Below are 27,282 nucleotides of genomic sequence, written 5' to 3'. Positions count from 1 at the left end.
CGGTCTTCAAATTGGGATTCACTATCAGCAAAGGTTGAAAGTACCCAACGAACGCCGAACGCTGACGAAACCTACCGACAGGCATATTGTGTATATCTCATTCTGTGATCATAGAATCTAGTCCAACATTCAACAGTATATTCTATAATTCCTCATCGACACTCGTCCTTGAAATCCAACGTCGATCGATCCGAAATCATGTCAATCACACAAGCTTTAAGTAGCTTGCCATTACTTCCCTCCTGGGCTGAATCATCGCCCGCACTCAGCTATACCATCTATGCGGTGGAAGCTATATCGATAGCACTATTGGCAGCATATCTGTATTTCTTTACGTGGAAAGAATACAGATTGCCTTTCAAGAACCTTCGGGGTGAGTTTGGCCTCAATCCTACACTCTCTGTCGTCGTCGTCGTCGTCGTCTACTTTGAGATCCTGACGTCTTTTTTCACCAATGAACAGGCCCAAAAGCCGAACATTGGTTCTGGGGAAATGTGAGGACGTTTATAAATTCACCACCTATGGCACCTCACGGGCAATGGATCAAAGAATATGGACCAACATTCCGATATAAAGTGATTGGAGGATTTTCACGTTTCTTCACAGCTGATCCGGTTGCGTTATCATTCATCCTATCACACAGTGATATATTCCCCAAACCACCTCAGACCAGAAAAGGTATGGCTGATATGTTAGGCAATGGAGTTCTAGTCGCAGAGGGACATGATCATAAAAGGCAAAGAAAAGTTTTGAATCCAAGTTTCAGTCCTTCTGCCATCAGAGGAATGATACCTATTTTTTATGATAAATCATTTGAATTGAAAGATAAGTTCATATCTCTGATTGAAGGTGATTCAATCAATGAAGAATGTTCCCCTACTCCACCAAAGGAAATGGACATCATCAAAGGATCAAGAAAAATCGATATAATGAATTGGTTAGGTAAAACTACTTTAGACGTCATAGGTTTGGCTGGATTCAGTTATGATTTTAACGCTTTACAAGATCCTAAAAATGAATTAGCAGAAGCGTATAGAAAGATGTTCTCGGCCGGAATGGATATCACTATTGGTGCTATCATACAAGCTATTCTCCCTTTCACTCAGATCATCGTAAGTCAGTCAACAGTCGACTATGGAAGGACTCGGTAAGCTAATGATGCGCGACCTCAGCCCACAAAGCGTATGCGAATGGTAAAAGAAAGTAGTGCTAAAACCAAGGAAATTGGACAGGTTAGTCTGCCATTTACGTGTAAACCACATTGTGTAATGGTTCATGCTGATGCTCATACCACATCTAGCGCCTCATCGATGAAAAGAAAAAGGTTATCCTCTCAGCTTCTCAAGGTCTAGATAAAAAGGAACATACAGGAAACGATCTTCTGTCTATCCTCCGTGAGCATTGATCTTGATATTTTGCGGATAAATCTTATGTATAAACTCTCGTGACATCAAGGTTGACTAGCTTTGCCCGTCAATAGTCAAAGCGAACATGGCGTCCGATCTAAAACCTGATCAAAGGTTGTCAGACGAAGAAGTCTTGGCCCAAATCACTACTTTTGTGAGTGACCAAAGACTGATTCTTGATTCGCAGGTAGATTGATAGTGATCACTCGCTGCAGATGCTCGCTGGAAACGAGACCTCCTCGACAGCTCTCACTTGGATCCTCTACACTCTTGCTCAACATCCCGATGCGCAGAAAAGACTGAGAGACGAGGCGTTAAGTGTTCAAGAAGACAGACCATCATTGTGAGTCAGCCTGTGTTGGGCTTCGAATCGTTTATAGTCCGCTTACATGGTCAAAACAGGGAAACACTCAACTCTCTATCCTATATGGACGCCGTAATCCGTGAAGTGCTCCGATTATGTGCTCCCGCGCCAGCGACAATGAGACAATCGACTGAAGATACCATCGTCCCATTGGGTACACCTGTCAGAGGAAGAGATGGTAAGATGGTCGAGAGCATCAATCTACCAAAAGGAGCCATGATGATGATTCGTAGGTTCACTTTGTCCGGAAAAAGTGGAAAACAATATACTAATCGCAGGTTATGTCAAAATCAGCTATTTTGAACGTCAACACATCAACAGCGGTTTGGGGTGAAGATGCAGAATCGTTTAACCCTGACAGATTCCTTAAACCTGCAACGGCAGAATCCAATTCCGTTCCAGGAGTATGGGGGAATCTGTTAACTTTCTTAGGTGGAACTAGGAACTGTATTGGATACAGATTCGCTCTAGCCGAAATTAAAGTTATCTTATTTGTCTTGATTCGATCATTGGAGTTTGATGAATTACCTAGTAAACCTCAAATTGAGAAGAAAGCTTCGTAAGTCTGGCTGTTCCAAAAATTGCTGTGTCATCGGCCAAAGAGCCAAGTGTTGGGTCGCGATGAATCGTATCTGAAGGGATAGATGAGCTAACAATACCTGTATTGACTGATACAGAGTCGTTATGAGACCAAGAGTAGTCGGTGAAGAAAAAGCTGGATTACAAATGCCTTTGTTGGTCAGACCATACTCTGGTTAATTTGCTATCACGTTTCGATTGTAGAATGGGGAAGTGTTCTGGTACTCTTTAATATTTCGCGTCAGTATACGTAGTTGTGGCCTATCGACTGTGTTGTCAAGACACTTATTGCGTTCGTGAAATTTTCCAAACGGTAATTGAAACTCGATGAACTCATTGCTTAATATCATGTCAGAAGTCGAGTTGAAAATCGCATAAGAATCAAAATCCCACGAAATTGAGCGATTCCGAGAAAACGTAAAAACTCAGGAAATCACCGATCGGTCTAAACTAAACTCTAAAATCCGAGAGAGTCAAGTGAAGTAACTGGTGGGATACTCGAGTAGAGTACGCGACGACGACGAGAGAGAGATGTTTCAGTTAGTTTTAATACCGTAAAAGTAAAAGTCAAAAAATGCCCAAGTCAGGATACGATGTGTTCCAGGTAAAATTCCCTAGACTAGTAAAGACATGAGATAGTGTGACAGAGTGAAGCTATCACCGGCGGTTGAGAACCAAAGCACGTATATCTGTGTGTATAGAAAGAAGAGCATTTATATTACACTACAAATATACAAATCGTAACAGTAACAGATAGATCAAAGGATATTGAGTATCTCTCCGTGGTCAGGTCTACACTCGTTCACTTCCGCTCTGCTCTGCTTTGTGCACTTCCTTGTCCATCTCATCTCATCTCTCTCTGTAACTCCTTTACTGCCCCACACGCGATCGAGCGACAATCATCTCATCGTCATTCCATCAAGTCATCAAGTTTTTGAGTCATCAGGTCTATCAACGGGGTTTTCAAGGAAAAGTGAATGAACGGATCGACATAAAGGAACTTGTATTCCATCTATCAATAGTCGATATCACAAAAATCAAATTCGTACTCGTATCATTGAGACATTGTGTACACAAAGCTTTCGTCCTATAAACAACTACCAATCAATAATCAATAATCAATGATCACTGATCAATAATCAACACCAGTCAACGTTCTTTTGAAACGCGTTATCTTCGTAGGATATTATCGTTGTGAAGAAACGACCAGCCAGCCGCAAGTCAAATCTAGATAATTCTCACTCACTACTACCCTAAACAAAAGTCAGGAAAGCAGAAGGTCTCACCCTCCAAATAAACCTACTGTATCACAAAAGAAGAGTCCAGTGGAAACAACACTTTCATTGTTCGATCAATTGACGCCTGTCTGTTCCTTGTGTTAGATAGCTCAGGTTTCTTGGAAAGGGGAACTACTGAATTGAATCGAATCGAATCAAAAGAACAGAGTACAAGTATATATCATATATACGATAACTTGGATAAAGATATACCACTGAACGATAAATTGGTATTCTAACAATTTACCCATATCTTCTTTTTCTTCTTCTTCTTCTTCTTCTTCTTCTTCTTCACTCTCTGAAGTGTACATATTCTGTTGAAACGCAACATTTTTATCTCATCTTCAAGATTGACAGACAGATAGAGGTTGGATTTACCTTATATCATGTCGTCAAATTCCCCTTTGCCCTCAACTAGCTTGGAAGAAATTAAGAAAGGCTTGATGTTACCTCCTCCTGTACCAATCAAGGATAACAAGGGAGATGGTGTTGGAATACCTGGACCTCCGTGAGTCTTAGTCTCCCTCAAATTCTGAAAAAAACAGTCTCCCATTTCCTTTCCCCTTAATCCTACTGTTCAGTCCCATCGTATGACACGTCTCATATACAGTGTATCTCCCCCTTGGAGTCTCGCTGACCCTGTTTTCTTCACCTCTCCGAATAGTCCACGAATGACCAGACTTCCTTCTTTGAAACAACTTTCAGATCATTTACATTACACCCCTCAATCATCTTCATCCTCTCAATTTCCCAACATCTTATCTACACCTGGACAGTCACCTTCCACTTCAACTACTATTCCAGCCACACCACCTTCACTTCGAATAGCTACTAATTCCCTCAACCAGACACCTGGAGGCAGTACAGGTTACTCCCAACAATCACCTTTGATAGCACCCAGTCCTTCAAGTAGACTAAGATTACCTGCTAGTGCAATGATGCGTTCTTTGTCTTCAGGGCCACTTCCATCTTTATCTTCAACTTCAATGACTGTGTCAACTTCAAGTTCATCTAATAATGGAATAATAACCCCGGGGATATTAGGAGGTTCATTCGAAACTCTGCATTCACCGAACTGGTCAAGTAGATCAGCAAATCATTCATCAATGAACACAAATGATATATTCGACAACTCACTTTCATCTTCCTCTCAAAATACCCCTAAACAATCTCCCATCACAGGTATGACAGGTTCTGGCAATGGCACTGGTACACCTCTAACTGCAACTGCAATTAACAGTTTCATCACTAGAGAAGGTGCACCTGCAATGTCAAGAACGTCGAGCTCAAATTCTTATATTCAAGGTTATTCAAATGTTCCTTCCTTAGATCAAATCAGAAGAAGAATATCCATCTCATTGGTCAAAGAATCTTCTTCCCATGCTCAAGGTCAAGGTCAAAGTCAAGGTCAATATACACCAAAAACAGATGCGATAACTTCAAATAATGTTGGTGTCCCATCAATATTATCTGCTGGCATAATCGATTCACCTAATGGTACTTATGAAATGAATACCACTGGCCTCGCTAGTGCAAACGTCAACGCAAATACACCAAAACCACAAAAAGTAGAAGTTCAAAGTCCACCTGAAACTGCTTCTTTGACTTCTTCTTCTTCTAATGGAAGTGATTTGGCGAACCACAAAAAGAAAGAACATCCTCTGACACATGCTTGGTAAGTGGTTTATTTCCTACTTCTATAATTTCGAATTTGATATGCTTTTGCTTCATCACGCATTCTTGCTTTTACCGACCTGGACGGGTGATGTCGTGCGGATACTAATCGATTTAATACACTTTACAGGACCCTTTTCTTCGATTCAAAAACTTACAAACCCGACACAACCAGTGTACCCAAAAAAGAAGATGGTTCAGTTTTAGCTGATTATGAAATGACACTTTTGACTGTTGGTAAATTCGATACTGTACGTTCTCGAATCCTATTTGCAGCTGATGGGCCCGATGAAAATGCCAAATATCAGCTGACAGTTTGACTTTGTGTGATTTCTAGGTCGAAGGATTCGCAAGACACTTGAATAATATCAGATTGCCTAGTTTGTTAAACAAGAATTCGAATTATCACATGTTCAAAAACGGTATAAGACCTGTAAGTGACTCTTTCTTCATCAATCCCACTTTTTCATCAACGAGGAATGAGTGTTCGGAAAGCAGGCTAAACGCTGAACCCGATTTCCCATGTAGATGTGGGAAGACCCAGCCAACGCGAATGGAGGAAAATGGGTTATACTCTTCCGGTCATCACCTCCAACATTAGATGTCGCCTGGGCAAATCTGACAATGGCGTTAGTAGGCGAAATGTTAGACGAAGAAGATGAAGTCTGTGGTATAGTAGCTTCTAACAGACCTAAAATCGACCGAATACAAATTTGGACTAGATCAAGGAATGATCATGAGAAAATCAATAAATTAGGTAGAAAGATACTTGAGGTTATGGCTTTGGAAGGAAGAGATAGGGAATCTATGAGTATGGAATATCAAGTCAGTGCATCTCGAAAAATTCACATTCCGGCTTTTCCTCAATTTGTCAATCGTTTCGATGTCTTTCCTTCACTGGGTATCCTATGATATGGTCATAGCTGACTTTCTTCTTTCATTTTAGTACAACGCTTCAAACTCTCATCCACCTGCAGGCTTATTCCTACATATACCATTTCCTACGACCATAAGAACACCTGCATCTACACCTGGAAGGTTGTCTGCCAATGGTCCAGTTGGATTAGGTATAGGTCTTACTTCTTCTGCTTCACCTAAGCCACAAGGAACAAATTCTTTTGCCGGTAGCGGTGGTGGTAGATCACCGACCAATCCAACGTTCACATTTGCTACTCCACCCACAAATACAGGAGGCCAAACGTTAGAACTCCCATCTACAAACGGGTCGGGTACAGGTACATTCAGAAGTCGATTAGGTAGTGGAAGTGGCCTGAACGCTTTCGCAGGTCCAATGGGTGGAATGGGTATTGCAAGAATGGGATCTAATGGTGGGAATAGTAATTCCAATAGTCCAAGTCCAAGCCCAAGCCCCACTCCAACGCCTAGAGCCTTGAAAAGTTGATGACTCAGAAGTTTAGGTGATGATGGTAAAAGGAAGATCAAATGAATGGGGCGGATTACTATTGCATAATTGGAGACAAGACGGAACGGCAGTGGGGAGGGACTCAAAGAGTGAGCTTAGACAAACCACAGACCCAATACATGGGATTGATTCCCGCATTAAGAATACATCATTGCATTCAAAAAATTATTACACACAGTTTGGATCGGACCGGACAGGATTGAATAGGATCTCATGTTCTAGTCTTGTAATTTATACCAGTCATGCATATACCGTACGGATCGGACTTGCTTCGCGGTATTTAATTTCAAGTACAAGTGAGAAGTGATGAATATGTGCACTCTCGCCAATACCTCAAGTGATCACAGACGATCACAACACCACCAGAGGAATTGCCTGTCTTATAATGGTTTATGTATACATACACGAACGATACATGATAATAGCTACGATTGCTAAGTACAATAAATTCCCGCCGTCGAAATGTCAGGCTGGACATCGCGTTTACGCTGCTCCACGCTTATCCGCACTGCTCAAACAACCTTCCACGACACCCAGTAGATGTTTGTTCTCCAAGGCAGCTTGAACACGTTCTTTGTCATTTAATTGCTTGTTCACTGCGTGTTCAGACTGATGAGTCCCTGATTTTATCCTTATATCTACTCTGTATCGAGGTGGTAGTGCTCTCAATAACCTGACTCGAAGAGATAGACCTGTAAAAGCAATAGCTTGTTAGCAATTGATTTCTTAAACAATTGACAGAAGTTTGAGATTGTAGTAAAAGGAATGTGAAAGATATCATAGAGGTACGTAGGGAGTGGAGTCAAAATAAAATCCACTTACCAATCAAAGTTGACATTGAACAATGAGGAATAGTAGGAGTCAGATAAACCAATACTCTATTTCCAGCCACATGTATATCTTCAGGATTGACGACTCGTAAAGCTTCCAATGAGACTGGATGTTCTGGATCTGTTATCGATCGCAATAGATCTGTGAATCATTCGGGGATGCGAATTAGCAATAAGCTTGGATCAAAGATAATTCTTGATTCGATTTCAGATGCTCTAAGTTGACTGACTTCACGAATGTTTATGTGGATTGAGACTGATTGACTGAATTGACTAAATTGATGAATGATTATTGATACACTTACCATATACTTCTTCTGAATCAATATCTTCTCTTTCTTCCCCACTTGCACTTGAATAATAACCTTCTCCTCCTACTTGTTCATCATCTGATAATGCTTCTTCTGCCCATAGACTTGCTTTGCCCTTTTGAAGTCGTCGATTCGAAGTGGATACCTTTGAAGCGAATATAGTTGGATTGTCGTTGTCCAGTTGTCTTGACATGATCGTTTGAGTTTTCTCTCTTTGGTCAATACGACATGTATATGATATGATGAGGATATTTAAGGAAGATGTTAAAGTGTACAAAGTAAAGAGGTGTGGATCATTCTTTAATTCGCCACTTTTACGTTACTTCCGTTCCATTCCGATTTCTCCATTACAATAATAAAACAACCAACCATTTTATACTTTAAATCATCCCACATATTCAACGATACCATCTACATCAACACATTCCACATCACCTCATCCACAACAAGCATCATATAATCAAAATGGCCGAGGATAAGTGAGTGATACTCCTCTTCGCAGGAGTCGTAGTGAGATAAAGGCTGATCACGTACATTGATAGGACTTATGTGGTACGTTTCTTCTCACACAATTCCGCATTTCGCTATTCATACTTGATAAATGGAGTCAGCCTTCGAGCATCAGATATGAATATGAGAATATCGGAGAACTGACTGATATGATTGATTTTTTTTCATCGACTTTGATTCATATAGCTCCAAACTGCTGGATTCGAGTGAGTATCCATTTCAGTTTTTTTTCTATTTATGACGGTGAGAAAAAGGAAGGGAAGGGAAAGGTGCAGTGGTGGAGCGGTTGTTATTTTGGTTCAATCCGGTATTGATCAAGTTGAAAAAAAAGTCAAAACTGACGATTTTTACCTTTTTTTCCCACAATGATCAGTGCTCGATTCCCTAACCAAAACCAAACCAAACACTGGTACGTTCAATATCACTTGACAAATCACCATTAACTCGGAGGATACTGATTTTGATGGAATTACATTGACTTTGTGAACGAACTGTCCGATCATATAGCTGGGTAAGTGAAACTGAGAACATTCTCCATCGTGGAGGGTTTCTCCCCTCAACGTATGGGAATATCGATCGTGACGCTGGCTGATATCGCGATTCGTTTTCGTTTTCGTTTTCGTTTTCGTTTTCGTTTTCGTTTTCGTTTTCGTTTTCGTTTTCGTTTTCGTTTTCGTTTTCGATACGCACAGCAAAACTTTGTAGATTACCATAAATGCGTTAATGCCAAAGGAGAAGATTTCGTCCCTTGTCAACAATTCAAGAAAGCTTTCAAATCCCTTTGTCCCAGTGAGTCTACCTTCGAATCAAACCATCCAATCGCGAGTCCCTTCATCCTCTCAATCCAATCCCACCAATCGCTCAATAGTATATGGTCCTACCTGTCTATTCACAATTCATTTTGTTCACAAACGAGAAATCAGAATTTGCACACTGACAAATCAATTACTCCGTTCAGACGAATGGTCATCTAAATGGGAGGAACAAATCGAAGCCGGTACTTTCCCCGCTTCTCTCAAACCTTAGATCCACTCAAGGAATTTAGAGTAGATTCGGACCAGATACATCTCATAGGGAATAAACAAATCATGTAGAAATGAGAAAGCTGTAACACGCTGGAGATTTCCAATACTAGAAAGCACATTAACCCGATAGACCTTAGCTACACTAATCGCGGCACTCTCGACCATACTCACTAACACTCACATCCTCTGCACGACATGGGTTAACCTTTTGATTAATCAACCTTCTGCAACTTCAAAGAATACCGTATATTCATATCCATGCTTATTCAAACAAATAGTACTAAACTATATTAACCCTTGAATCGAAACAAAGGCTAACTCCGTGCGTGAATCGTAGAGAGAGGGTATCAAATAAATTAAGGATATATTTAATACATACATCACATAGAAAATTCCTCAATTATACCTGCGCCTGCGCAGGATCATCGTCACGACTTCCTCCTCCATCTTCTTCAACAAAGATTTCGTTGTATTTCTCTAAGATAGTTTCGATTGCCTATGGTTCAATTTTTGATATCAATAAATCGCGCATACGCCAAATCAATCGTCAAATATGAAAATGAATATGGAAGTCGAATGTCAACTCACTTTACATTGGAAGCTCATATGCTCCAGATTCAATCCACCTTCTTCCGGAGGCGCACCTAGTAATGTTGGCCCGAACACTATTGACAGATTTGAGACAGACATTTGATTTACAGACTCTTTCCTTCTTACACTATGGATGACCGATTATTTCAGCAATTTAGATCTCAGAACTTAAGAACTGGGAGTCTTGACTGATGATACAACTTACCGGTCCAGATGACCCATGAAGAATTTCAAAGTAGCATAATTGGGATCTGGTAGTTCGTTTACTTGTTCATGTAACCTTATATGGCGTAACCGATCGTTTTCGTATCCTATTGTCGCCGGGACATTAGTTTGCCGTTCTGAGATTCTGTCTGACTGTCTTTCTTGAGAAGCCAGTCCGTCATCGAAAGTAAGTAAACTCACGAGCAGCTTCGATGAATGAATGATACAGTCCGAAAGTGAGCAATGGCTCAGGTAACTCCCTGAACCATAATTTCAAAACTCCCGAAACGACATTGATATCCGCTGACCATTCATCTGACATGATATCTACGTTTTCCACATCTACATTCAGATCAAGCGTAGATCAGTGAATATTCTTCGTTATCATTGACTTTGGAAGGTCTACTTACCTTTGTCTAACGCATTCTTCAGCGCTTGTACTCTTGATGTCGTACCTGACAATCTATATATACCCATTGAATCCAATCCTGTTTCGTAAAACCCCTCAGTTAGCTCTACTAGGTTCGACGGAGTGATCATGCTCCATACTTACCGTAAGCTTCAATGGCTTGAGCGCATTTCTCCACTACTTTAGGTACTTCCACTCCATCCCTAGTCAACTGTTCACCTAGATCCACACCAAATGTCGCTCCTGATGCAGCTGGTATACCGGGAGGAACCCATCCATCGGATGAAGTGTCGTTATGCAGGGTTGCTTGAGAATTTTGTGCGAATGACGTATTTTGTGAGGAGTTTGGGTAAGCAGTGCCGTTTGTTGACGCTGATGACTGAGCAGTGGAGTTTGATCCTATCGATATCTGGGATACATGGGATGGGCCTTGAATTTGAGAGGTAGATTGTTGAGGTTGTGGTTGAGATGCGGCATCCACTGTACGTTGAATATGAGGTGGGAGTGGCGGTAACTAATACACAGTGGGATGAGCTACGATAAATACACTGCGCAAGTGGAATACTCACAAAGCCTTCCTCGTATGGACCATCTCTTCGAGGTCCTCTGGGAGTTCCTCTCGCTACTGCATAATTCTGCATGTAAGATTTAAAGTCCGTTCGGTTGTCAATGCTCTCGTAGATCGTCTTCAATCCGGGGCCTACCATTTCAGAGCGTGTAAGCATCTCATGAACCAAATTCGCTTGAGAACTCACCTTCATCCGCTGCACTCATGGGATTCAGGGTAGTGCCATCGGCTACCAGCGTGGATTCATATAAAAAAGCATAGCGAGTGAGGTGGTACTGAGTTCCCAGATCCAATTCATCGGCACATTCTTTCAGAAGCTATAGTAACGTTATAGTAACGTTAAGAAGTTGATCAGCTTCTCAATTTGGGCTCAAATGAATGGTTGTTCTTGGGACTCACCCTTAAGATTTTCGGTAATTGGAAATTGAAATATTCTTGTCTGAGAGCTTGACTTTCCAAAACAGCTTTTCTAAAGGTTTCACTCGATTGAGCCATTCTAGCTCTTACATCATCTTCTTGTCTTTGGATCGAACCTGCTCCTTTTCCTTTAAAGAGTAATCCTCCTTTAGTCATCGCTTTGCCTAGAGCTCTTTTACCTCCATGTTGCATGTTATTGGAAGTTGATGATGAGGATGTTGAAGCTGATGATCTCATACCTGCATCTTTGAAAGATTCACCTTCTTTAGCTACGAGTAATCTTTCTAATTCTTCTGCAGTAGCATCAAATCGCCCTTTAGCTTTATCCATTACTGTTTCTGATTCTTGTAAAATTCCTTGATACCGTGATCCGTTATCTTTATGCTGTAAACCAAAAGAAAATGCCAAGTCAGCTTGCCCATCCTGTAGAATATGGCTAAAATGTCACTCACAATCTTCCTCATCTTCTCTCCTTCCCTTGCCAGACTCAAAAGCTCGTCACTCATCTCGTTCAACCGCTGAGAGAATCGTATTCTATTTTGAGCAAGTTGTTCTTGCAATTTCAAACCACTTTGATAAGAAGAAACGAAAGATCTACCATTCACCATCACTCAGCTTGAATTCTCCTTCTTATTTGTTTTTCGAAGAGTTCAACTTACCCAGCTTTACAATCCGCTCTAGAATATACATCACCGGTTGTACGACACAACTCAGTAACTGATCTAGCGTATTTCTCTTCTATCTCAGCTCGCGATCGAAAGAACACGGCTACTTGCTATCAAGGGAAAATATCAATATTGTCAATCTGAGTAACACACAGGGGCTGTTAGACTTACTTTACAAGAAGCGATACTTTGCTTTATCCTATCTGCTAACAACGGTAAAGCGCACTATGGGTGAAGTCGAGCATATCAATGTTAGCATGGGCATGTCATCATATGAGCTTCCAAGCCCAAGTATCCTCTTTTGTACACGAGACTGAAAGTAGACTTGCACTCACGTCTATTTCGCATAAACCTCTTAGAATTCCTTCATCGAATCCTACAGGTATCACATCTTCCTGTCCTGCATTTTTGACACTTCCTAAACTACCCATTCCACCACCTAATCCGGAAGATAATCTCTTTTCATTACTAAGACTAGGACGTGAAGTAGATGTTGAGTCGTGTCGATATTCTTGATGGTGGGATTGCGATGTTGCGTTACTCGAAGATGCATGAGTCAATTGGGGTTTTATAGGTGAAGATGGTTGCGGAGCATCTAGAGCTATTTATACACACATGTCAATTGGCATTGAGTTTCGAAAGAATGCCTAATATGACGACGAGGAGAAAGATGTAAGGAAGATGCTAAAGGACAGAGCTCACAATATTGCCTTGAACGATGACTGTATTGATCATCTTCAACTGGCGGTGGACGTTTGACATCCACATATCCATCTTCCATTTTACACCGAGCCTATCTTGGAGGGTACTATTGACAATATACAAAGAGAAGAGAGAAAGGTCCGCTTGAATCACTCGCCAAGACCTGCTAGAAAGGTGGATTGTGTAATACCTCTTCGAAGGTTGTAAGGGTGGTATAGACAACTATGGACGCGAATTTGGAGATGGCGTTTCACCAATTAAATGAATAGACCTTTAAAGGTATTTGACTTTCTTGCTTTTTTTGGATGGACACCAAATATTCAGAGTAAATTCACGGTCTTCCTTTGCAAACGGATCTCCTTTTCGACGATTTCAGAGGTGTATTGAACGATAAGAATGAGCTGTGTGTTGTCTTATTTGATTACGTGAAGACATGCATAAGATGTCGTGCGAATGAGGTTGTGATTGACCTCTCCAGATAGCTAGTTAACTACTACTCTCATCATTGCAATCGTCGCGTGGCGGATCAACGGAAGTAAATTCATTCCGTAGAACTGGCAAATGTCCCGTAGTGAAGAAAGCCATGCCAGAATCACTCATCCACTTATGTATCCTACGTTTTAGGGTAGCTGAGATCGTATAGCATGCACTACGAGAAAAAGCTACTACTAATGTACGCAAACATGAAATCATAAAAGTGCATGAAAACCAAGATATTGTCCACAAGAAACCGCTCGAAAAATGACCACAGAAATGTCTGTTTAAATGGGAACACACTGTCCTGATATCAATTCGTATTTTGGCTTGCAGGCAAAGGCCTCGCATGCGGAATTGAAACATGTCACGGCGCCCCGAGCGACACCGGGTAAGGATGAACAGCTATGCAGATGTAAGCTGGATTATTATTTTCTGATTTCAACTCGTGTCAACATTGGGAAAGTAATCGCTCACTCTTGTCCCACGGTCGAATTGCCTACGGCTTGGAAGTCACCCGAGATGCATCCACCACAAGACTCAAGCTCTGATCGAGTGTCAATACACTAAAAGACATACCAGAATGAGTTTAATGATATCAATTCGAGATCGGCGCATCACCTTACTTACCTCGTAAGTATTGGAATCAGGGACAGAACAAGGTCTAGCACCGTTAGGACAGAGGGTTTGACTTTCTCTTTTGAGTTCCATTAATCTCTCTCTTAGCCTCCTCCTAGCCAATCCACTTGCTGTGGCCTCTTGAGAGTGTGTGAATGTGAACCAGGTATAGGTATCACATGTAACGGCATTGCTACCTTCATCGATAATGATTGTTTGTGCGTCGTTACATCTACAACCAAAGATATCGTCTTCGGAGAAAGGGTTGTACATTACTGAACCTTCTGATGCGCATGCGGCGAAACAGTCCTCGAGATCGTCCACATTTGATGGCGCACTAATACGTATGACCTCAGAATTAGTGACGTGCGCATTCTGGAATTCTCCAAAAGAAGCCTCTGAATGACTTACGCATCTGTTCTCATATTATTGTAGCAACCCTGGAATACGAAGGTTGTTGCTGTATCGTACGCCTGATGGAAACACGGAAAATCGTTAAGCTCAACAACGACTTTGATTTTTGCCCTAGTTGGTCTAGCAGGTAATATTCACTTACTTCATAGTTAGAGGCCGACGCACATCCTCCATCATTGGATGCTCCAGTCATGAAAGAGTTGGCCTCGGGTGAGACAGTTGAACAGAAGCACTGTTCCTCGGCACTCAAATAATAGAAAAAAGGCGAAGCTTGAGCTTGACTAGTGCAATAGTCCTATATCGTCCCGTTTATCGAGCAAGTCATATCAGTGTCTTATAATTTGGAAACAACAAAGCCCTATAACTCGAAGACTCACGTTACATTTCCCTGCATTACCTTGGGCAATCGAGGCGATAGTATTAGATCCACGAGGAGCAGTATCAACGCATCCGACGTAGGTATATGCGTTGACTCCAAGGGCGGTAACGGCCATGATAGTCATAGCAGAGGCGACAGAGAATTTAGGAGACATGATTCCACGTGAGTGCCTGGGGTGTGAGCAAATCAAGGGAAGGCTGTAAAAGGAGTGTGATAGTTTACCAGCAATGCGTGGTGAAACCAGTTGGATTGTATTCGAGGTTGATCAAGACAAGAGGTTTAAGCTGAGGTGGGGAGAGAGAATCAGAATATTGTTCTGTAGCTCTTCCCTTATATCCATTTTCCTGTGGATTCTTGCAGGCTCCCCTCGGTATGTTGAGTCGCAAACATGTCTAAATCTCTTCGCAAGAGAAGTAAACAACGTGAATAACCTGATAGTCAGTGATTTTTCGTTACAGCATTAGTCCCCCGCCACTAAAACCTTGTAATGTTGTAGGAATACCTTTATTTTTATGGCATGTATTATCAGTAAGGTTAAAAAGAACTCTAACAATGTTTGTCTTTCTCTTTGTCTTTCTCTGCTGGAACAAGATTACTTGAAATCATTATGCAACAAAACAATCTCGATAACATGACAAAGAATTGCGCACCTCTCTGGATCCAGGTGTTCTACTGTATCAGGCACCAGATTCCCAAGAAATGTTAATTCAAGGTTTCATCCTTATCCATCGGAAGTGAGGTCGGCATATATAGTTTCAATTGCTTTTACCACGTCTATGGGATTGTCGGTTAGTCATGGTTCAATGCAAACAATTGGAGGTGCGTGGCGTTGTAGATGAGGAATGGTACAACGCAGATCTCACCAAACCGACGACAAACATCTTAGGACAATAGCCGAACTTCACCAACAATCCGTGAACTTACTTTCTGCCGAACCCGTCCGATGCTCCCTTTCTTGGGAATTCTCGAAAGGCTGTAACGTAAACCGCTAATGACACTTTCAAATCTTAAAAGAAGTCTGTTTCCCTTAAGAGGACAAGAAAATTGATCTACATGTGATACATGTAAAAGCCCTAACCTTTCCACCAGAATGCATTATGATACATATCGTATAAACAGGACTACCAGATACATGTGAAAACCAAGAACAAGAAGTGGGTGTAAAAAGGTATTATTATATCGTTTCCAAGATCTAGATATACTGACAATGTCCATATGAAGCCCCATCGGAAAGCAGGTAGATATTCGGTATTACGAGTAAAGACAGTGGCCGATTGCTATATTCGAAGTTGCGACTAAGGAGAATTCATTGGAGAACTGGTTAAAACACAATCTGCATCAACGTCCCCAACAGCCTACCAAACACACTACCTGAATGAGCCTGTCACTTGGTGGATCTCGTTACTAGTATGATTCCGACAACTTACAGAGTTTGTTTCAATTTTCATCCTCGTCGCAATCTTGCTCATCTTAGAAAATGATTTGATTACTTAATCTTCTTTTACCAAGACTCTGATCTCTCCTTGAGATGGAATCGCGAGTATATGTGAACCAAGTATACTGACCGCATGTGGTACTTCCTCCTCCTGTAGTATCGATGGTAGAGGTAGGACCACATTTACAATCGAAGGAATTAGTATCGGGATTGGGGAAGTACATGACTGATTTCGATGATGGACAAGCTGAGAAACATCCTTCGAGTGTAGGGATGCTACTTCCTGGGTGTCTATGAATGACTCATTAGTGAATCGTTGGAAAACAACAACAAGTACAACGATTGATAGACTCACTGAGGCGCTGAGACAGTGGTGTAACATCCTTGGAAAGTCATCGGATCAACAGGCTTATCGATAGCATATACCTAAAAAAAACTATGCGTTAACACAATCGGCCACGGAGATTAAACGGTTAATCCATGGATAGATAATTTCACTGACCTCGTAATTGGTACCTTCACAACCACCCATATCGGAGGCTCCGTAAGTGAATTGAAGAGGTCTGGGAGAGGTATTGGAGCAATAACAAGTCCCGGTGTTATATTGATTGTAGAAGTAATGAGTATGAAGGGATGTGCAGTGTGTCTGTAATTTGTTTTTGGAGACAAACGAGGATCGGCATTGAACTTTACACGTCATTTAGATTTGAGGTAAACTCACGGCGCAATCTGAAGCGGATCCAGCATGATATACAGAAGGTTCGGTAAATTGAGGCTGATAAGTATCGGTACACCCAATAAAAGTGTAAGCTGACGCATAGTGAATGGTGAACAGGGATATGGCAGTGAGCAAGGATATATTGATTATAGGAAACATATTGAATACTGGAGAAGGATTGGACGATTATTGATGATCCGAGTGGACAAGGATGAGGAAACAATGACGGACCAATTCTTCTCTGTGACGTTCTTATATACCTGATTTCTTTCCACTGTTCTCAGAAGGAAAGCATAGCTTTCACTTGCCGATCTATCCCATCTCGATTTGAACATCTGACCAAAGGAAAATCACACAAAGATCTTCTCTCATGATCGACACAGATCTACGAGTGGTCTTATGATATGATATGTCACTTGAGCGAAAAGGAGAGATCTGCAACGAGGTATTTTGAAGCCTCATTCGTCATATCGAATGGATGCTTTATTTATTCACCTTAAGTCGATCTTCTCTCTTCCATCAGTACGTGTTCCTTTCATTCGAGTGACGACTACAGAGTCGGTCCTGTGAAGGATTGTCCTATTGATCCTAATATGGCAGAACGAATATGGTCACCTCCGATGGTAAATCATCTTTCGTCACCTAGATAGCGTGTCTTAGACAATCGCTTTGTACCTGCACACGCTAATCTTATCTGGAATGATTGATTGAGATAGGGGAATTACGTATGTTCGATTATATTCTTGTGTATAAAGCTAGCTTTTGCGACCGTCGACTCCATCAAGTGACTGCCATTCTTCGCGTGCTCCTCAATTTGCAGATAGGTCATCTCATCTGAACTCGAGCCTATTACATCAGATGATGTGCTTGTATCACCTTTGGTATTCAAGGACGATAATGAACCGCCACTCCAGTTGTGGTTAGGTACAGCGATTATTTTGATGTGAAACTGGGATGCGAATTGCTGACTATCTTGACAGACCCGGGTGAATATCACGAAGAGTGACCGGACTTTTACTATTCAGTCTGCAATCGTTGTTCTGATGGGTCTCACCGGAGATCTGGACCCAGGCAAACTCAACTATTGTGATATGTCATAATAATGGTCAGTGGTCTTCATGGGTTTTCTGTTTGTGAACGCATTGCTAACTGACCATCGTTGATCATGGGGCTTAAATACGTACGACGGCTCTCCCACATACAGTATCGATGGACTTGTTGATACTGAAAACCCAAAAATGCATGAATGTAAAAAAAATAATGCAGTGAAGTATTGTCCGTATTCCAACAAACTGGAGTATTGTCCGTATTCCAACAAACTGGAGTATTGTCCGTGATCTCGCAACATGGCCTAAAGTTCACAAATACCATCTACTAGGGTGTATCCTTTCTTACAAGCGTAAGCTTCACACTTGGAGTTATAGCATGTCACTGCTCCAAAGGCTATTCCAGGGAGAGTTGTACAACTAAATAAGTCAAGGTATGACACGTTAGATTCAACGTCGCTAATGGAAGAATTGGAAAAAGAGGAAGAACAGTAAAAACCTACTCTACTCCAGTCGTTGTGTTTGATTGTGATTTGTATTCCCCATCCATGCACCCACCGCATGCTTCGAGTTCTGAGGCCGTGTTGATACACTTTATGGATTATCAGTACAGTATTCAGTGGTTAAAGGGAAAGAACCCAATAGGTCAAAGAGAAGTGAAAAAAAAGGATGTATTTACCTCGTAAGAGTCATAACCTTGCACATTACAAGCCTTCATTCCCGTTGGACAATATTCCACTACTCCCTTTTTAGCCAATCTCAATCGCTCTCTTAATCTTCTCCTATCTACCTGGGAGGCCGTTGATTCTGGTCCCTCAGCGTAAACGAAGAATGCCCCAACTCCACAATTCGCCTGTGACGCAGTACTGTCCACGTCCGTCAAGCGGTTTTGCGCACACACGCAATAAAATTGACCGACTGTAGTACTAGGTTGGAAAGCAACTTGATCATAACTATATCCTGCACATCTGTCAAAGCACTGTGCAGGTGTTGCGAGGTAATCACCTTCAACGGTACCGCTCCCGAAATCCCTAAAAAATACGCCAGTCAGCTACTCTTCGAGTTCTCACATTAACATCACAAAACGATCAAGATTTTGTGACAGGGAGCATTCTCAAAAGACGAGTGTCGTTCAATGAACACGCGAGACAAGAGTTCGCTCATATTCAAACGTAGAGATAAGAAATACGACCCAACTCACGAACGGGAATCGGCGTTGGTGAAACAACCATAGAAAGGGATATCTGATTGCGCTTTGTATTGCTAATTTTGGAGATCAGCATGAATATCTCATTGGTGTGCTCGGTCACCTTCACTGCCTGGTGTCATTACATGGGAAGGTTCCTTTTAAGAAACAACTCACGTTGTAGTCATTGGCTGCACAAGTCCCTTTATTATCGGTTCCGGTTGTATAGATTGAAGGCGTCGCTGCAACTGTGGAGCATACACAACTGGCCTGTCCAAACGAGTAGTAGAAATAGGGCGTTGGAGTTTCTAGACCGCTGCAATAATCCTATTGGCAAGCATCAGTCGGCGCAATGTACTGTACTCTTTCACGGTCACTAAAGAATCAGAGACCTAAAGTGATTTAAGATACTATAACTTACTGCACAGTCGGATGGTGTGTCCAGTGTTACTGGTTCCGGATCTCCTTCGCCCTGAGGAGCTTGCGATTCACATCCTAAGAATTCGTAGCCATTGACTACACTAATGAAAGCGGTCAACAAGAGTAAAATTGATAGGACATGTGAGGTAGAGCGAAGCATGTTGATATTGAATATCGTCGCGGAGAGCAATCAGTGATAGTGATAATTGAGTAGCAACGCAGGAAAAGGACAAACACACAATCAACAGTACTCATATCGACCTGTTCATATATAAACATATATTAGTATACCATTCCGCTATACCTGGATCCAGTTGTTTGGTCCAACATTTTCAAGAACAAACAATCGAAAAACAACCGATAAGTCTAAAGAACCTTATTTGTTTCATCCGTAGTGACATACCGTTAATCAGGAACAAACGCCACAAACCATCTGATAGGCGAAATGTAACCAATTATACCAAAACATCCCAATGGATGCTCGAGTGTCTAGCTACGGATTAATGCGAGATGAAGGTAAAGGTTACATGACCTGAAGTTGTTGTGAACCTTTTTGAAGTACATTAATTGCGCCGAGGAAATGAAAACATAGGTATCCTTGTTATACCTGATGTCACAAGTGCCTCAAAATACTTTCAGTTTGCGGGACGAGGCACGTCTCCATTCACCCACTCGGTTTCGAAGCTTTAGAAATATTTGGCGTCAGGTTTAATGGATGATATTCTCTTAATACACATGTCCGATTTACAGTTTGTCAAAACCATAAAATCCTTTTTGCAATCATATTGAGGTATCCCTTTCAGACGTAAGAAAGGCTCTCTTCATGAGATTGTCACGGATATGTGCAAAGACTACTGGAAAGACGCGCATGTCAAATGGCCTCACATACGTAGAAATGCATTCTACGACTATGAACAACAGATCCAGCTTAATTCATCCAACCATGGTTGATGTTTGGAAAGCACATGTGTTTGAGGTTCGGACCATATCAATTTCCCGAGCCGTCAGTTGGCACCTCAAGGTTTGACAGGTCGTTGCGCTGCAATATGCCTAGTGAAGGGCCATGATATGACAACAAGAGTGACCATAAATCGCCAAATAACGGATGGCTACGTCAGACAACGCTTCCGTCTCGTTAGATGCTCAGAAGATGACGGTTCGGATTGTAAACGTGCAATTGACCTTCGACGAGACGTCTTGCTTTTCGCATATGACGAATTTGCATGATGGTAACTCCTCTATGGTATAATCCCGAAATCACCTAATTGTCCATTGATGAATTAGGTGATACTTTTGTCTATTTATTTATATATGGCATACGAATGGAAGAAGTGATCGAAATAATGATTGAAAAGATTGATATGAAAACATATATGACTGGATCCCGGAACAATGAAAGATATGAAGCAGAAACGGTTAGCTCATAAGAAGCCAGCGAGAGAAGGGGTTAGTACAAAGCTGTCTACCATCGAGAAGAGTAGCCACCGCCACCACCACCGCCGCCACCCCCGTAAGAGTTGGAACCGGAGCCATAGCCCCCTCCACCACCTCCACCACCAAATCGTGATCCACCTCTTCCTCCTCCTCGTCCACCACCCCCTCGGCCTCGTCCACCACCGCCGCCACCGTACATGGCCATTTGCTCGAGCTCAGGAGATCTGGACAAGAAGTCAGCTTGTGATCGCACCATTGTAAATTGGGAGATTTGACTGACACTTCACTCTTAGACTCTCTCAGAATGGTAACGAGTTCACGAGCTTGCTTAGAGTTATCGGGAGTGAAGTAAGTGTACGAAACACCCTTTCGACCGGCACGACCGGTACGACCGATTCGATGAATATAGTCTTCACAGTTATTAGGGAAATCACTGCAGGAACAAGTCAATCAGCTGATGAATTAATAGTCATGCTAAGAGATTCAAAACTCACTAGTTGATGACATACCCAATGTCCTTGACATCTTTATATGAAGATGCAAGTTCATCAAGGGTTAATAGAAGTATTTTGAAGATGAGACACGAGGTAGATTGGAAGAAGAGCAACGAGGAAGGCACAGACGTAAGTACAATCTCTTTTTGGAAAGTTAAACGGTAGGCTTGACGACTTGACTTGAGGACAACATAATGCGGTGACGCCTGTCAATTACTGTTCTTGAATAAAGCTACGAGCACGCGTGATGAGTAATGCTTATGAACAAACTTAGCTTATTCTCCCAAAGGTGGGAGAAAAAGCAACAAGAATATTCAATGTTGATAGCAACTCGCGTTGGCGCTTGCGAGATCCTCAAGGGGTGTGCGACTAAAATACTGTTAGTCCTCTACAAGAGAATTGTCAATCACTTCTCAACGTACCCGCCAAAAAGGGGGAACGGATATGTGACCAACGCATCAGAGAACAAAGCATATTTTCGCAAGTCACCCCTCTTAAGTAAGGACCACTTGAGCGCACGACTCTTTGATAGCTTTGGTGACAGCAATTGCGGTTAAGGCGCCGGTGCGTTGAGTCAAGATCGCCTTGAAGAATGATGGGAGGAGGTTAGAATATGACAACATACCGAGACCACGGGAAGCAACGTCAGTAGCAAGCATGATAGGGCTTCGGCCGGCTTTGAATTCCGCAAGTACCCAATCTCGCTCGGCTTGTTGTCTAAATGCGATATCCAGGTCAGCTCTTGATAGAGACTCCGCATCAATTGATAGTATACTCACTTGTCACCGTGGATGGCCAAGGCGGGCCAGCCATCCATTCGGAGGAATTTAGTAAGATCATCGGCAACTCGTTTTGTTCCAACGAAAATGATTGCTTTGCCGTTCTCCTTGGAGATTGCTTCAAGATGACCGAGAAGCTTTTGTCTCTTATCGTAATCGGTACAAATCTCAACGTGTTGTTCTACGTTGTGATTGGCAGTAAGGTCCATTGAACCAATGTTGACTTGAATGAAATCGTGGAGGAAATCCATTGCAAGACGTTGAACTTCTTTGGGCCAAGTAGCAGAGAAGAGGAGAGTTTGTCGGTCAGGTCGGATTTGACTGACAATTTTTCTGATTTGAGGTTCGAAACCCATATCAAGCATTCGATCGGCTTCATCCATGACGAGGTAGGTGACTCGTTTGAGGTTAGTCTTTCCACTTTCGAGCATATCGATCAATCGACCAGGAGTAGCGACACAAATCTCGACACCTCTTTGGAGATCTCGGATTTGAGGACCTTTGGGTGCTCCACCGTAGATGGCGGTGTTTCTGATTCGAGAAGATTTGCCGAATCTGGTACACTCGGCTTGAATTTGAACGGCAAGTTCTCGAGTAGGAGCGAGGATGAGGACGACTGGACCATCACCGGGAGCAAGGAGAGGTTGGGCGTTGATGTGAACCATGGCGGGAAGGGCAAAAGAGATTGTTTTACCGGAACCAGTCTCGGCAACAGCGACGAGATCTCGACCGGAAAGAGCCATGGGCCAAGCTTGACATTGAATAGATGAAGGGGCAGTGAAACCCATGGTTCGGATCTCGGAGAGAATGTAATCAGGGAAACCAGCTTCCTCGAAAGTGGTAATAGGTCGAGGAACGTTTTGACCTTGAATCTTCATTGTTTTCTCAGCTCGGAATGCTGTGATTTCAGCGTCTGTCTTGGCAGTAACCCGAGGATCTTGAACGTAGAAGCTATGGGGTCAGGAATTAGTGTGATATAAAAAAAAGCATCAGAAGGCTGCTTACTTCTTCTCGAATTTGGTGAGAGTTTGACTGTTCCAGTCGATGTTGTGGAGACCACCACCGAGGTTGGACATTCTGTCACCGCCACCACCACCACCTATAGATGATGAAAACAAAGGTCAGCGTGTCTCGAACCGACGATAAAAGTCATCGTCTGGACGTGCCTCCATAAGAGCCGTATGAGCCGTGATTGCCTCCAGCGGAATAATTACCGTATGAGCCACCGCCGCCGCCTGCGAAGAGAATAGGAAAAAAGATCGGTCACCTTTCGGTCGTCGTCTGTAAGGGTTGGAATAATGGGTTTTGGAGCTTACCGTAACCACCGCCACCTCCGCCGTATCCACCACCACCACCTCCGCCGTATCCACCACCGCCGCCGTAAGATCCACCACCGTAAGACTAGAAAAGGAAGAGATCACGTCAGCTCTAGAATCACTATGAGGGGGTGGGGTGGTGGCGATAAGAGCGGTGAGCTTACCATGATTTTTGTTTGAGTTAGAAAAGGTTGGTTCAGTTGATGAGACAGGTGAAATATATGGCCTGACTGATAAGTATGGCTCTTTTTGAATTTGATTGAGGTAGAAGTAAAAGGGAGGAGAAAGGATTGAAGAAAGCAAATAGAATTGTATTTGAATGGGAAGAACAGTTGCTATGGTCGCGATCAGAAAAAAAGAAAAAAACAAGGAGCAAAAAAACTTATCAGGAGGGGATGCGGAGGGCTCCACTCACCACCGTGCAGCGTATCTCCGGTCACCATTCTCGGGGTTATTGTAAAAGTGGCACACGTGTCTTTATCGGGTTATCCTTTAGGGTTTGAATTGCGCCGCCGGTTGCAGAAGAGCGCAGTGACGATTGCGGAAATTGACAACACAAAACATATATTACATGGCTTTCTTTCCTGTTCCGGTCAAGCTGAATCCGTACAAACTCTCTAAATGGTGGTGACTGACTTCGGTCCGCGTAATCATGTACATTGCTATGCGATGTGTGACTAGTCGTAGTTCGATGCTTAAATGTACATAGAATAGGAAACCCCTAACGAGATTATGCCGGGTAATCAGATTCAATTTGCGTTGAGTTATGTTATGTTATGTTTAACAAAATGGCTGCGCATTCTTTCTTTCAGAGTAGTCATGCTAAATACACACATCTGCAAAGCACAAAAGAACGACTGTTAAGAAGGATGGCTTTATAGTCACATCATACTTCAGATCGTTCGTTCTCTCCTTCACACACATACTGCATGTCGGTCATTGGAAACAAGGCATAAAGTCGACCAACAACCGACATTCAACGTTATCGACAAACTGAAACCATTTTGCCGAAAAGAAAAGACCGAAGAAAACACGATACTTGAAATTCAAAATCTACTACCTATCGAGGCCATAGATACCGAAAGGGAACAAATAATCAAGATTGGTTAATGAGTTCTCCTCGTCAACCTCGAATAACAGTCTTTCCTTCATCTTCCTCATCATCCTCACCTTCTTTCACCATGTCATTATCATCTTGGATAAACACATTGACTTCTCAACGATATTCCTTATTACCCACCAATTCAGGTCCTGCTTCACCTGAATCGATCAAGACTTCCTCAACAACCAAGAAGAGATTGTTTCAGGCTACAGCGATAGCTTTAGTGTTGATGGGTATAGCGGGTTATTCACTCCGTTCAGCCGATGTTAAAATAGCAGAAGTAGATCCATATGAACAATATTCAGAAGCTGGAAAACCTATACCGATTTCCCCTTCAATTCCTACCTCTGATGCGAACTCAAACCTCGATACGAACCCAGATCAGGAGACTTCGCCCGAAATAACAGAGGAAGAGCATCAAAAAACAGATACAGAGTTAGAAGGAAGTGAGACTGCCAATCAGGATGATCAGGATGGAAGTCTGGTCGAATCAGTGGCTGATCCAATGGATACGTGGGGATGGACAGAAGCTATGGGGTGGAAACCTCCTAATGTTGGATTAGCAGATTTAGGTGAAGTCGCAGAGGGTAGATATAGACTGGGTTTCGAACAAGGAGAACAAGGCACAAGAGAGTGAGTGCGATTTCTGTCTTTCATAAGCTCAGCCTCTGAGCGACTCACCAGAGTAGCACGGGGTAAAGATAGCATTGTATCTAAGATGGCAAATGAAGTGGAATGATTGTTGGCTTACTATCCTGAAATCTCCATAGATACTTTGACAGATTACAACAGTTCGCATTATCACTTCCAATGGCATTACATTCACCATTATTAACATCGTTATTTTATCATTCACCACCTAATTATCCTGATGCGGTACCTTCATATCCATTATCATCTGGCGTTCAACCTCAACTTTCAAGTATGATAAATTATAAATATATACATCAAACAGATAAAGAATTCAATCCGTCCAACGAATTGACCAAGATATGGGAAAATATGAATAAACCTGATGGATGGAAATTGAACTTTTTGGATGATCAACAAGCTCATGATTGGATGTTACAATGGTTTAGAAGAAGTGATGTCGAATGGGCTTGGGATTATATGCACAGAGGTGTACTTAAAGCCGATTTCTTAAGATACCTATTACCCCTAGTTATGGGTGGTGTATACTCCGATGTTGATGTGAGTCAATTTGATTTTTACCACAATTCCAAGATTGAGAATCTATTCAACATTGGGAATTTACGCTGACCCGCCCACCCACCCATCCCTTCCCATTGCAGACACAACCTCTTCGACCAATCGAACAATGGGGACATCACAATGTTGAATATTTAGATATAACTTCGACGGACGGTACGAATTGGCGAACTCAATTATCGACGCATCCATCCGTTATAGTTGGGGTTGATGTCGATGTACATGCTTATGAAGGATGGGAAAATGGTTGGCCTAGAGCAGTAGGAATTTGTCAATGGACATTATCATCTTCACCTTCACATCCAATCTTCCTTGATGCAGTCAGAAGAGTCGTAAACTCCACTAGGGTGGTTGAAGATTGGGAAAATTGGAGAAGTAAAGAAATTCAATCATTGGAAGATCAAGGTAAAAATGATGAAGCAAATGAATTAAGAGAACAACATAGAGATCATGCTATGAACGTAATGGAATGGACTGGTCCAGGTTTATTCAGTGATAGTGTTATTGCGTGAGTAAAGTTTAACAATACCATCCCAATACCAAATACCAATATCAGAACCTCCTCTCCCGGTGATCTTTTCCATTTCTTGATGCTCATCCACTGATACCACGTATTGATCATCTTATAATCGTAGATATATACTAGCAAGGTACAATGTAACGTGGCATAGGTTAAGAGGATTAGATCATCCTTTGAGAATAGGTGATATTATGATATTACCCATAACGGGATTCAGTCCAGGTGGAGAGAAAGATTTCGGTGCTCAAGGGCCTGATAGTATTCAAGCGAATGTCTTACATAACTGTGAGTATTTTCACTATTATCACTTACCTCTAATAATGAACGATAAGCATGAATCCGGTGATTATCATACAAAGGACATCTTGCTGATTCTGATGCTCTTTTTGGGTGCTGGATATTATAGTCAGAGGAAGCTGGAAAGCTGATGGTGCGAGAAAGAAATGATATCCCACTCAATGATTGTGTATGTATTTGCATTTAGATTGGTTTGGTGTGAAGCAAAAAGAGGGATCACAAATGCTTAGGTCGGAGTTAGAGATTTCAAGAGTTGATATACATTGTTGTTATATACATATATCATGATGAACGCTTGTATCATTTATCTGATCTGAAACAGACAGTGCAAAAAAATCACAATTCAAATCGAATCTCTGAGATTGCCCTCAATCATATCCAGAATTCACGAGATTCCATATGCTTGATACATTAAACATGAGAAAATATAACCTGTCATACTCCTATCTACCTAATTTTACTTTACCTATATTACCTATCGGGTTG

The 27,282-nt window shown here is 42.0% G+C and overlaps 9 protein-coding genes across 9 annotated transcripts; 3 read left to right on the top strand and 6 right to left on the bottom strand.

The window, feature by feature from the left end:
* Nucleotides 1-198: 198 nt before the first annotated feature.
* IL334_006251 (uncharacterized protein) lies at nucleotides 199-2,529 on the top strand (the record flags this gene model as incomplete). The annotated part of the gene is made up of 9 exons (XM_062937955.1): nucleotides 199-373; nucleotides 463-1,112; nucleotides 1,173-1,232; nucleotides 1,301-1,394; nucleotides 1,481-1,560; nucleotides 1,622-1,749; nucleotides 1,809-1,999; nucleotides 2,065-2,329; nucleotides 2,448-2,529. 9 exons carry the CDS (start codon nucleotides 199-201, stop codon nucleotides 2,527-2,529), a joined length of 1,725 nt encoding a protein of 574 aa, XP_062794006.1.
* A 1,483-nt stretch (nucleotides 2,530-4,012) lies between these two features.
* IL334_006250 (uncharacterized protein) lies at nucleotides 4,013-6,702 on the top strand (the record flags this gene model as incomplete). The annotated part of the gene is made up of 6 exons (XM_062937954.1): nucleotides 4,013-4,134; nucleotides 4,291-5,301; nucleotides 5,431-5,551; nucleotides 5,638-5,733; nucleotides 5,829-6,125; nucleotides 6,247-6,702. 6 exons carry the CDS (start codon nucleotides 4,013-4,015, stop codon nucleotides 6,700-6,702), a joined length of 2,103 nt encoding a protein of 700 aa, XP_062794005.1.
* Nucleotides 6,703-7,206: 504 nt separating this feature from the next.
* IL334_006249 (uncharacterized protein) lies at nucleotides 7,207-8,057 on the bottom strand (the record flags this gene model as incomplete). Its single annotated transcript, XM_062937953.1, has 3 exons — nucleotides 7,207-7,415; nucleotides 7,546-7,695; nucleotides 7,859-8,057. 3 exons carry the CDS (start codon nucleotides 8,055-8,057, stop codon nucleotides 7,207-7,209), a joined length of 558 nt encoding a protein of 185 aa, XP_062794004.1.
* A 1,742-nt stretch (nucleotides 8,058-9,799) lies between these two features.
* Nucleotides 9,800-13,034, bottom strand: IL334_006248 (uncharacterized protein; the record flags this gene model as incomplete). Its single annotated transcript, XM_062937952.1, has 14 exons — nucleotides 9,800-9,895; nucleotides 9,988-10,117; nucleotides 10,196-10,301; nucleotides 10,396-10,536; nucleotides 10,605-10,682; nucleotides 10,748-11,117; nucleotides 11,173-11,303; nucleotides 11,359-11,488; nucleotides 11,571-11,972; nucleotides 12,041-12,182; nucleotides 12,248-12,363; nucleotides 12,425-12,478; nucleotides 12,589-12,854; nucleotides 12,956-13,034. 14 exons carry the CDS (start codon nucleotides 13,032-13,034, stop codon nucleotides 9,800-9,802), a joined length of 2,241 nt encoding a protein of 746 aa, XP_062794003.1.
* A 682-nt stretch (nucleotides 13,035-13,716) lies between these two features.
* On the bottom strand, nucleotides 13,717-14,994 carry IL334_006247 (uncharacterized protein; the record flags this gene model as incomplete). The annotated part of the gene is made up of 6 exons (XM_062937951.1): nucleotides 13,717-13,834; nucleotides 13,907-13,995; nucleotides 14,060-14,384; nucleotides 14,459-14,520; nucleotides 14,604-14,756; nucleotides 14,839-14,994. 6 exons carry the CDS (start codon nucleotides 14,992-14,994, stop codon nucleotides 13,717-13,719), a joined length of 903 nt encoding a protein of 300 aa, XP_062794002.1.
* Nucleotides 14,995-16,310: 1,316 nt separating this feature from the next.
* Nucleotides 16,311-17,152, bottom strand: IL334_006246 (uncharacterized protein; the record flags this gene model as incomplete). Its single annotated transcript, XM_062937950.1, has 4 exons — nucleotides 16,311-16,566; nucleotides 16,631-16,701; nucleotides 16,778-16,921; nucleotides 16,997-17,152. 4 exons carry the CDS (start codon nucleotides 17,150-17,152, stop codon nucleotides 16,311-16,313), a joined length of 627 nt encoding a protein of 208 aa, XP_062794001.1.
* A 1,192-nt stretch (nucleotides 17,153-18,344) lies between these two features.
* On the bottom strand, nucleotides 18,345-19,805 carry IL334_006245 (uncharacterized protein; the record flags this gene model as incomplete). The annotated part of the gene is made up of 6 exons (XM_062937949.1): nucleotides 18,345-18,459; nucleotides 18,543-18,631; nucleotides 18,719-19,070; nucleotides 19,241-19,302; nucleotides 19,403-19,552; nucleotides 19,647-19,805. 6 exons carry the CDS (start codon nucleotides 19,803-19,805, stop codon nucleotides 18,345-18,347), a joined length of 927 nt encoding a protein of 308 aa, XP_062794000.1.
* Nucleotides 19,806-21,107: 1,302 nt separating this feature from the next.
* IL334_006244 (ATP-dependent RNA helicase DBP2-A) lies at nucleotides 21,108-23,835 on the bottom strand (the record flags this gene model as incomplete). The annotated part of the gene is made up of 9 exons (XM_062937948.1): nucleotides 21,108-21,303; nucleotides 21,360-21,512; nucleotides 21,574-21,604; nucleotides 22,199-22,290; nucleotides 22,353-23,303; nucleotides 23,358-23,451; nucleotides 23,567-23,587; nucleotides 23,669-23,753; nucleotides 23,833-23,835. 9 exons carry the CDS (start codon nucleotides 23,833-23,835, stop codon nucleotides 21,108-21,110), a joined length of 1,626 nt encoding a protein of 541 aa, XP_062793999.1.
* Nucleotides 23,836-24,849: 1,014 nt separating this feature from the next.
* On the top strand, nucleotides 24,850-26,946 carry IL334_006243 (uncharacterized protein; the record flags this gene model as incomplete). The annotated part of the gene is made up of 5 exons (XM_062937947.1): nucleotides 24,850-25,403; nucleotides 25,541-25,961; nucleotides 26,063-26,487; nucleotides 26,615-26,784; nucleotides 26,906-26,946. 5 exons carry the CDS (start codon nucleotides 24,850-24,852, stop codon nucleotides 26,944-26,946), a joined length of 1,611 nt encoding a protein of 536 aa, XP_062793998.1.
* Between the last annotated feature and the right edge of the window lie 336 nt (nucleotides 26,947-27,282).

Source organism: Kwoniella shivajii, chromosome 8, assembly GCF_035658355.1.
Source record: "Kwoniella shivajii chromosome 8, complete sequence".
In the NCBI taxonomy this organism is placed as follows: domain Eukaryota; kingdom Fungi; phylum Basidiomycota; class Tremellomycetes; order Tremellales; family Cryptococcaceae; genus Kwoniella; species Kwoniella shivajii.
The sequence above is the reverse complement of the archived record's forward strand: the minus strand, read 5'-3'. Positions and strand labels throughout refer to the sequence as shown.